The 10,566-nt window shown below is 40.7% G+C and overlaps 1 protein-coding gene across 2 annotated transcripts in view; it reads right to left on the reverse strand.

The window, feature by feature from the left end:
- crispld1b (cysteine-rich secretory protein LCCL domain containing 1b) overlaps positions 1-6,053 on the reverse strand; it is a 15,053-nt gene extending 9,000 nt beyond the window's left edge. The window contains exons 1-2 of one of the 2 annotated variants that reach the window (XM_042225856.1): positions 5,720-6,053; positions 5,060-5,357 (exon numbers count right to left, since the gene is read on the reverse strand). In XM_042225856.1, coding sequence (XP_042081790.1) covers positions 5,060-5,326 — 267 coding nt within the window. In that variant the 5' untranslated portion in view covers positions 5,327-5,357; positions 5,720-6,053. Of the gene's footprint in view, positions 1-5,059; positions 5,358-5,702 lie in introns of both variants that reach the window. The other variant, XM_005950265.3, reaches the window with a different exon arrangement.
- Positions 6,054-10,566: the final 4,513 nt, after the last annotated feature.

Below are 10,566 nucleotides of genomic sequence, written 5' to 3' on the forward strand. Positions count from 1 at the left end.
AAAGTAACTAACAAACACAGGAGCACAGAGACTTTTTGTTTTAAGGACTGATGCCATCTTTTCCAGAGAAGCTTAAGAAAATCAGCTGAAAATACCTGAAACTTACTCCCATACCTCTTATTTTAAAGAGGGCAGACTGGGGGCTGTGCAATTTTAATGTCGCGGCAAAGTTAATTTACTGTTGACTCTGTTGGGGAGGGAGAAGAATAGGTGCAGTGTGCAGTCTGCTGGCATAGTGTTTAGTTGCATTCGAGCTATCGCGCGTCAAAACTAATAGGATAATGTTTAAGTGTTGAGTTGTAACTGCTTTGACCACCATAATACGTTCCATATGTTTAGACTAAGGCTAACACACTGTTGCACATTGTAGTGCTAGTTGTTGTTCATGCCTGAGTGGAAAAGTGATATTTGGACTGGAGATTTTTGGCCACAGTCCAGCTTTGGCTGATAGATATACAACATAGAGAATTCTTTAATATTACCTGTGTGGCATCATTTCCAAAGTTTTCTTAACATGATGCTGTAAATGTTAGAATTCTCATGTATTTTCAGTTCAAATTAAGTATTCATATTGTATTCATACAATATTAAAACTCCATGTTGAGAGCATGTTGCAGTAATGTGTGATAAGACATGATATGCAATAATGCACAAAAGTCGTTAGCCACCTCGTTTTGTTTTTTTAACTAGAAAATGAGGGATAGATGCAGCACCATCTATCCACCCAGCCAACCAGCAGAGAAGCCCACACTTCCCTAACCTGGCCACCTCCTGCAGATATAATGGGGGTGGAGGGGTGGGAAACCTAATCGTTTGCAAGCCAGCTGACAAATATAATCTCTCCATGTCCTGAGTAGGCCCCGGGGATAAACCCAGTGATTTATTGAAATGTGCAAAAACAAATAAAAATACAATATATAAGGCAAGAATCTTCATTTGACTGGCTTTTCAGAATTTTACAAACTTGAAAAATAAATATTAGGTTTGCCCTTTTATTCTTTAACACAGCTTCAATGCTCTTCTTGTAATTCCTTCAAATAGTTTTTGGAATAGTTTACTAGGCTTAAAGGAGATTATAAAGCTCTTCTTTGAAGGTTGTCTACCTTTTGTGAGAGAGCAACATATGGTGTGCTCAGATACTGTTGTATCTTGATCTCAAACTTGTACATGCTTTAATGTTTCCCTTCATACTCTTTGCACTATTTGAACTATCCTTCTGTCCCCATTAAGGAGCTTTTCTCCTGTTTATCACTTCTTGTAAGGAGGACCAATATTGTTGAGTTCCTTGTATTTTTGTAGATGAAACTTCTTTGTTCCGTACACGTGTGTGGAACAGCACAGGCACGCAGCTCTGATAGACAAGCTTTATACTGCAAGGATTTTAGAAAAATAGAGCATTGTTTCAGTGAGGTGTAAGGGTTCCACGACTTTTTTCATCTGTACCATTAATGTAACAGCAGAATGCAGTCTGCACGCATTTAGCTGCCAGTGCCACATTGTTGTCTTCTCACAGCCACGGTGCACAGATGGAAATAAGGTACTTAGATCATTTAAACCTAAAAAATAAATACTTTTATTTAATGGTTAACAAACACATAACACTGAATGAGACAAGCTGTAGGAGGTCTGGGAAATTTTGACTATCAGGCACTTTTGCCCTGCATTGATCTTAGACATCAACAAAGCACAAATCTCGACCTTTTCTGTTTTCTGCTGCAGAGAGTAATGGTCTGTGTCGCTTCATTATTCTCTCCATTTGTTATTTCCCCCCCTTGATTATCCAGCAGAGGAGAAGATAGACTGCTGGCCTTTGGAGAAAGGTCACCGTAAAAACGAGCAGTCTTCTTTTGCATTCCAAAGAGCATTAAGCTTCTCAGCTACAGGCCCATTTCCAGACATTGGCCAGCACCACCTCTGCAACAGAGTGCAAGTGCAAGATCTGCATTCTTACAGCAGTACATTTGGGAGAAAGAATACGGCTGCAGAGAATATTACTGAAGAAGAAAACAAAAATAGATCATTTTCTATTTAAAGGTATGTGTAGCAGTATGTGTAAATGCTTGTTATACAACCTACTATATAAAGTCTCTTTGATTGGGGGAACGTTTAGGAAGTTTCAAAAAAGCACCAAAATCCTGCAGTTGAAAAACTAAATACTTGGCTTTCATCAGTCCTCTTTCTTACAACGACATCACCACAAGTAACAATATCCACTGCTAAAGAAACATTGGATTAGTCCACGTAAAACATTCACTGTATCGCCAAAAGTTTCCTTTCACTCATCACATTCACTGAATTCAGATATTCCAGTCACTCTCTAAGTGGTAGGCCAACTAAAAGACACAGAGCAGGTCCAGTGGATGTTGAGGCACAGTGTGCAGGGGTCACCAACGTTCTGCAGTCAATCGCCACAGACCTCCAAACTTAACGTGGCCTTCAGATTAAATCACCAACAGTGCACGGAGAGCTTCATGGAATGGGTCACCATGACCAAGCAGCAGCGTCCAAGCCTGACATGACCAAGCACAATACAAAGTGTTTGATGCAGTGATGTAAAGCATGTTGCTACTGGACTGTAGAGCAGTGGAAGCTTGTTCTCTGGAGTGGCAAAACATGCTCTTCCATTTGGCAATTTGATGGATGAGTCTCAGTTTGGCGGTTGCTAGGAGACAATACTTGGCTAAGCGAGCTGAGTCAAGTGGAGCGTTTGGTGGACAGGGATTATGGTGTGGGGTTGTTTTTCAGAAGGTGGGCTCACCTCCTTAAAGAAACTCTTAATGCTTCAGCGTACCAAGACGTTTTGCTCCTAGCTTCATGGGAACAGCTTGGGGATGACCCTGTCCTGTTCCAACATGACTGCACACCAGTGCACAAAACAAGGTCCATAAAGACATGGAGGAGTGGGCTTGGTGTGGAAGAACCTGACTGGCCTGCACAGAGTTTTGACCTCAACACCTTTGAGATGAAGCCTTCAAAGAACAGTTGAAGCATTTATAGCTGCAAAGGGTGGGCCGACATGATATTAAACCCTAACCTTAACCCTTCGAAAGCGTGTGAAGACGGATGAGTAAATACTTTTGGCAAAATAGTGTACACTGGCACCACCGTGCACTATGAGATATGCGAAGGCTCAAATAAAAACTAATACTGGCTTGGGATTGCGTGAGGTACGATGAAAGAAAGAGGAGGTGATGAGTTTGTGAGACAAAGTGGAGGATGCTAAAGAAAAGCCTGAGAGAGAACTTGTGAGGCTGACGATCAAGTGAGTAGGACTGAGAAAAAGACTCAGCAAGAGGAGAAATGGAGGGATAGAGCAAGGAGAGGCTCAGTAGGAAGAGGAGGGAGGGAGGGCAGGATAGTTGAGGTAGAGGGCAGGAAAACACTGCGGGGGTGAGAGCTGGACCTGGGCCAGGGTCAGCAAGGGCGGGCAAACAGGAGACAGGAGGTGGAGCAAGCCAGACGGTGGCTTTGGCCTGCAGAGCTCGTTTTCTCTCTTTCATTCCCTAATCTGATGTCTTTAGCTGGCAGAGTCAGGAAAGTGCCTTTTTATGAAAAACACTTCAGTGTAACTAGAAAGAATAGCTGGAAAGAGACCTTGCTTCTAATCTATTCTATAAAGATGCATCATTTATACGGTGTACTACTTGTAAATACAGACTATATGTAACTCAAGCAATCTTGCTTAGTGATGTCCATCCACAGACTAACTGTACAGGTGCATCACACATACCCACATACCTGCAAATCTGTACAAGAATATCACTCAACAAAACTGATGCACAGAATTCTAGAAGTGGATGTTAGTAAAAGTAATCACACAGCAATCCATATCATTTGTCAGAGACTTATGGGAAAGACAAAGACAACTTATAGACTATGAAGACCAAAAACACTTCGACTCAGTATCACGGCAAAACGTATAATAGACATGCCAATCCACTGTGTCCATTTCACACTTTGCTTCTTCAAAATGTGAAATATACATGCATGCAGAAATTACATTACCAGCAGGGAGAGATAAAATATTTAAAGCCACAAAGTTGGTACTGAGTAACAAATGTATGAGTCCTTACTATAAAGCTGGGAGGCTAACATATATTATATACATATAAATGTAAATGATGATTATTTTCGTGTTGGCTTGAAATAAAATATCTCCCTCTGCTGTTACTGCAACTTCTGCATTCATTTCATGTTTTGGAGAGCCAAAGCATGAAATCTACATGGTGGACTGGTGCGTCTATTACATGCCATCATATCAGGTTGAACAGTTATGTTGCACAGTTAAGTGATTAAAACTAGCTGAAAGCTGACCTTTCAGACAAGTAGGAAGTTATCTGAAAGGTCAACAAAGCCTTAACACTTAACAGATAGAGATGATCACCACTACAGCCCTCTGCATTTAATCATTAGGTGTTATTAATCTCTGCCTCTCTTCCACAGAGGGTCTTCGTCCTGTCTTCTCTCAACCGGTCGCAGCAGATGGCTGCGCCTCCTGAGCCTGGTTCTGCTGGAGGTTTCTTCCTGTTAAACAGGAGTTTTTCCTTCCCACTGTCGCCAAAGTGCTTGCTCATAGGGGCTCATTGTTAGGGTTTTTTCTGTATGCATTATTGCAGGGTCTACCTTACAATAAAAAGAGCCTTGAGGCAACTGTTGTTGGGATTTAAATAACATTGAACTGAACCACTGCACTTATCAAGAAGGTAAGAAATAAATCTACATAGACTATCAAGCTATAAACGTAAGCTATAGAGCTATGGAGTTTTTAGTTTCAGAAAAGAAACAATGAAAAGTTTAATTGCAGTCTACTTTAATGTCCTGTCATACATCACACAGCATATTGACACATTTACAAATCCAAAACGTAACCACATTTCTTTCATTAGCGATTACTGTAAGGAGGGACAGCATGCTTGTTATCAGTACTAAATTTAATCACGACCCCATATTCATGATAGAGTTCTAACTCTAACTAATTTATCCTTTTAAGCAGTAGAAAGAACTGTTAAATATTCCACAGTGCACTTGGCCTACAGATAGCTGTGTCCTCGGTGCTCACCATGTACTCCATGTTGGAAGCAGGAGGGTAGACCTGACCCCGCAGTTTGTTGTGCAGGTCCAGGATGAGGTGCATGTCTCCCTCGCTGATGGCCCTCCTCCCTCTAGGCTTGGCCCTCCACCACTCCTCATCTTTGTTTGTATACTTGTTCAGGATGGACTCGAGCCGGGTGGAGTTGGTGAGGGCCAGGGCCTGGATGGTCGAGTTCAGGCAAAGGAACAAGATTGCTACTCTCAGCAAGCCAGGGAAAACAATAGACCTCCTCATGATGGGGAAAACACTGATGCTGCGAGGAATACTGCAGGACAGACAGTGCAGGTTATTAGCCTGCCTCAGACTGTGAGAGCAAAGCCTGAGGGCTCAATCAAAATGTTTGTTTTAGCTCTTATATCACAGCTCCTATTAATAACATTCCTTTACTTATTAATGGGATTCCCATTACTAAAAAGTTACAGTACTACTGCATGTGCTAATATACCCAAAAGAAAAAAATATTAACTGTTTATTTAGATAACATTATATATTTTAACATAAGAAGAGAAGTACTAAAGAATTATAAACACATATTCTCTAGGTATTCTCTGCCATGGGAATATAAATAAAAAGTGTTTTTTTAAAATAGCTAAGTGTAGTGCCAGTGTACCTCTAAATTGCGCCAACCTTTCTCCCAGGTGTAATATTCCTAGAGTTAAGCCGTCTGTCGTTCACTGGATAATGACAGTTTTCCAATCCAAGGAGCCTTTAAATCCATCCATCACACGGATTGAGCGCAAGCAGTCCGGTCTACAGCTCTGCAACATCCACTCAGGACAGAGAGCTCACAAGTGTGTTCAGGTACCTGTTGGATACCGTTAGCAGCGGGCTGCACGGGACTGCTGCGCATTTTGCGCTTATATGCCAAATTTGCTCTTAGCAACGTGCAACGCAACGAACCACGCCTCTGCGCACCCACTGGCTCACACTCACACAGACCCTCACTTGCACATCCACACGCCGGCAGGGGCGTGCTGGAACTCCAGGAAAGATCTATTTGAGGAGGCACCTGATCGTATCAGCAGTGACGTGAAGGTGACACGAAGGACGTTAGGAGAACGGCCCACTCACATGTTATGCACATTTTGAAACTGTATCGATGAAAAACAATAATTATCATGTGGTAAAAATGTGCTGTGAGGCATTTAAGGACTTTCAGTCATGGCTTCCTATATAAGAAGATACCGACCATCCTTTGTATCTGTGTCCAGCAAAGAAAAACAGATGCTGATTATGTGCACTCTTTGCATAAACTTTGAATTGAGCGGTGTTTGAGCGGGAGGCTTCACTGCTATGTTTAAGAACGGCATCGGCAGTAGCAGCCAGCAGGGTGGCCTCTATTCCCCTGCGACACGACCACAAAGCACTGATTCATCTGCCTGAACACACACACTAGAACAGCTGTGAACGTTTGTGCGCTGTGTATGTGTGCGCGCGCTTCCTTTAAGCAGACATTCTCTGTTCCCGATGTTCATCATTTGATAAACTATTATAATTTTTAAAATGTGGCAATAATGAGGCAACAAAGGCCACGCCTCCTTCGTTGATAGACGGGTAAAATGATGCTAATTATTTAGGCATTTAGCTTGAAATATGGTACCCGCACTGCAACTAGAAGACCCAGGATCCACTATTTTTGTATCTCTTTTTTATATTACGCGCTACATGATATACTGCAACACATGTCGATGCAACATGAGGACTGTAGTTGGTTTATTTAAAATTGCCCCCATGCCAGGCCAAGGTAAATAGGATCTAATGACTTTTCTGTTTATTGGCCATCATTCTCACAAGTCTACGTCTGAAGTTGTTACCATAAAATGATTCATTTCTTATTATACAAACACTATATATCGTGTAAACGGGGCTTTGACTTCAGTTAAATCCAGCCAAAAATAAACATGACATCACTACAAAGGTTTATATCAACAAGTGTACAGTTTAAGTTTCGCTGAGAGTTCAGGCATTTTGTTATCCTCTGCTTGTATCTGCTGCCCCCTCCTGGATACAGCGGAGCGTTTAAGACCTGAAAAAGATCCAGAGATCTCGAACAGCTGACCTATTTTAACCGTGATAATAATTTTTGCACATCAGATCATCTCACATATCAAACACGCACATTAAGCTCATAGCTCTTGTGCATATAAATCTATTTAATACTTATATTTTTTGTCCCCGTTTATTTATTCATGTTATTTGTATTTATCTATTTGTACATATTAACCGGCATCTGTGTGTGGACAGCAGAAAAAGAATTAGCTTGTACAGAGAAATGCTTTTCTTTGTACACATGACAATAAACGCTTTGAATCTTGAATCTTGAAAAGCCTCTGTTACAGTATGTAGTGACTTATTGAGAACTTCAAGTTTCTTGCCATTAGGCAATGGCAGTATAAACAAGCTCCTTATGTGGTTCTTGTGAAGTAACTCTCCAAGCAGCTCTCTTTGGCCCTATACTAAAGATTCAGAGAACGAGAGAACATTGATGCAACCTGAATTTACAAGATTTTGGATCATACATTTTTTGTAATTTTGCCTCTACACCAGTTACTGTTGTGGGTTTTAAATCAAATAATCAACATGTGATTGAAGTGCAGATTTTCAGCTTTACTTTGAGGGATTTGGCAAAAGTATTGCATTGACTGTTTCAGTAGTTGAGCCATTTTTAAACACAGCCCCACATTTTGAGCTGCTCAAAAGTAATTGAACAAACTAATATGACTGTAAATATTAGGATTCTTTTAAACACTTTGATGGAAATCCTTTGCAGTTAATGACCGCCTGAAATCTAGAACGCATGGGCAGCACTACTTGCTTTGTTTCCTTACTGCTAAGCCTTTCTGCATTCAGTTACTTTGCTTTGGGTCATTATCTGATAGTAGAAAAAACTATCATAGATAAATTGTTACTTTGTACACCTCACTATTGACAACAAGTTTTACTTTTTGTATATAAATAGTATACATAATGAATTAACACACTGAAATTTTGATTTATTTTTTTTTGTAGTTTTGCTGCTGTGGTTCAGTCTTAATGGATGCAAGCTCAACTACATGTGAGCTAAGAACTGCACATCCTGTTACTGAGATTTACACTATGTCGAACTTCCAGTAAATTTTACTTCCAGTAAAGCCACACTAAAAGCAAACCATCCCTTTGTTAGACCCCCCCCCCCTTCCAAAAAAAAAAAAAAAAGGTTTTCTACAAAATGTGCAGCCATTTAATTTGTTTATTCTTCTTGGTGATGGTCTGTGGGATCTGCTGGATAGCCATGTGAGTGAGGACAGTCACAGTGGAAGTACAGAGATATATGATACATCCTTTAATTCCCTGGACAGAGGATCCACTCCAGGACAACTAATGGCTTTTAAAGACCATATACCCACACCTCTACCAACTTGCAGTGCAGTTTCTATGCACTCCAGCCTCTTCAGTTTCATGCAAGAGGATTCTCTCTGAGCCAGGAGACATGACCTACAAGAAGAGAAACAGACACGGTCAAAAACATATGGAAATTTGGCCAATATATTATTTATAAACATGTAACTGGACAGTTTGACACAGGTATGAGTATGTGGAGGGAGGACCTCAAAGCACAAGCAAGTTTGATCAATAAATCAAGTTTATTAAACACATGCAGGAGCAGGAGACGCTCAACCTGGAAATCAGTGACCTGAAATCCCAGCTCTGCTCCAACAAGGCCCTCCATGATTTGAAAGTTGAGTCTCTTAACCAAGAGCTGAAAGAGGCCAAAGCGTCCTACCTTAAAATCACACAGGAGCCAAAAGAACAAAATTCCACTGATGCAAATGAAATGCAAACAACTGAGCCTCTGAAAGAAAAAGTCACTGGAGAACAGGAGAAGATGGAAAAAGAGGACTCGCTGCCATCCACTGCAATGTCTCTGCAGGAGCCTCTGAAAGAAAAAGACACCAGAAAACAAGAAAAAGAAGAAAAAGAGGACTCGCCTGCATTGTCTGTGCAGGAATCTTTGCAAAGTCTATGAGACAAACAGAAAATGCTCACTGTGAAGGTGGCTGAACTCGAAACTGAGGTTAAGAGCCTGCCAGAGATTCCGCCAAGTAAGAAGAAGAAGAAGAAGAAGCGGAACTGGCTGCTTCGGCTTTTCAACTAATCGGTCTCAACATCATGTTGATGTTTCCGGAGGAGGGACACTACTTTTTCCTCACTTGAACTTACTTTGTGTTCCTCCACCTCGGTTCCATCTTAATCCTCTCCTCTCCCCCGTCTCTGTCTCTTTAACTCCTAACACCTCTCCCATCTCGCTCCCCTCTCTCCTTCTCTCTCTCTCTTTTTCAGCCTCACCCCCCAACCAGTCCCGGCAGTTGACTGCTCCCTCTTTAGCCTGGTTCTGCCATAGGTTTCTTCCTTTAAAAGGAGTTGCTCCTATCCCAGAGGAGATTGTTAGGGTTTTCTCTCCTCTATCTCTTTCCTCCTTTTCCATCCTGTTTTTTCTCCTCCTGTGTGAAATGAGGCAGTATGTTCTTTTCTCTTTACAATCAGAAAAGGAAGGCCATGATTCTATGCAAACAGTATTTCTTTATAAATCAGCAATATAAGGTATCATAAAACATAAAACAGTGTAATTCATTCGCAATAATAAATCAGCAGTATAGTGTAATACAAATCAGTGTGCTAATTTCACAACTTCTAAATCAGAAGTATAATGCAAGATGCTTAGAGAAGGGAGATCCAAGAGGACATAGATGAAAATGACTGGAACCAGGCTTGCTTAAAATCACAAAAACAAACAATAAACACACGCTTTAAACTACTGCAATATAAATGGCTCATGAGAACCTATATAACACCTGTCAAGCTTCATCATATGTCCGATGATTTTCCAGACATCTGTACTAAATGTTTAGTTGAAAAAGAAACTCTTCTTCATTGTCTGGAATGTCCTAAAATCCAGGAATTTTGGAAAGACATGATCAAATGTCTGTCTGAAGTGTTTAAGGCAAAAATCCCTTTAAAAGGTCAACTCTGTGTACTTGGAATATACCCAAGGGAATTTAAGCAATCGGGAAAAAAAAACTAAATTACTGGACTATGGATTACTTCAAGCCAGAAGAGCCATTGCGCTATGTTGGAAGAGTATGGATGCTCCCTCCATGGGACTCTGGAAGAAGGAAATTGCAGACTCTCTAGGCCTGGAAAGACTAACATATATTCACAATGGGACTTTGTGAATATGTGGAAGCCATATATGGATATTTTAGGGAGTGGAGGTGAAGGACGTTTATGAAAAAGAAGGAAAAGAAGAAGGGAAGGAGGGGAGAATCTTGTTCATACTAATTCCTTGTATTTTTGTATTACTGTGAAAACTATGCCAATTTCTACATTTGAATATGATGTAGGCAGGTTTGATGTATGGATGGGTGTGTGAATGTGAGGGTGTTCAAATATTTGTTTGTATTGTACAACAGAAAATTTCAGTAAAAATATATGGG

Source organism: Haplochromis burtoni, unplaced genomic scaffold, assembly GCF_018398535.1.
Source record: "Haplochromis burtoni strain Fernald_Lab_line unplaced genomic scaffold, NCSU_Asbu1 Contig_185, whole genome shotgun sequence".
Lineage (NCBI taxonomy): Eukaryota > Metazoa > Chordata > Actinopteri > Cichliformes > Cichlidae > Haplochromis > Haplochromis burtoni.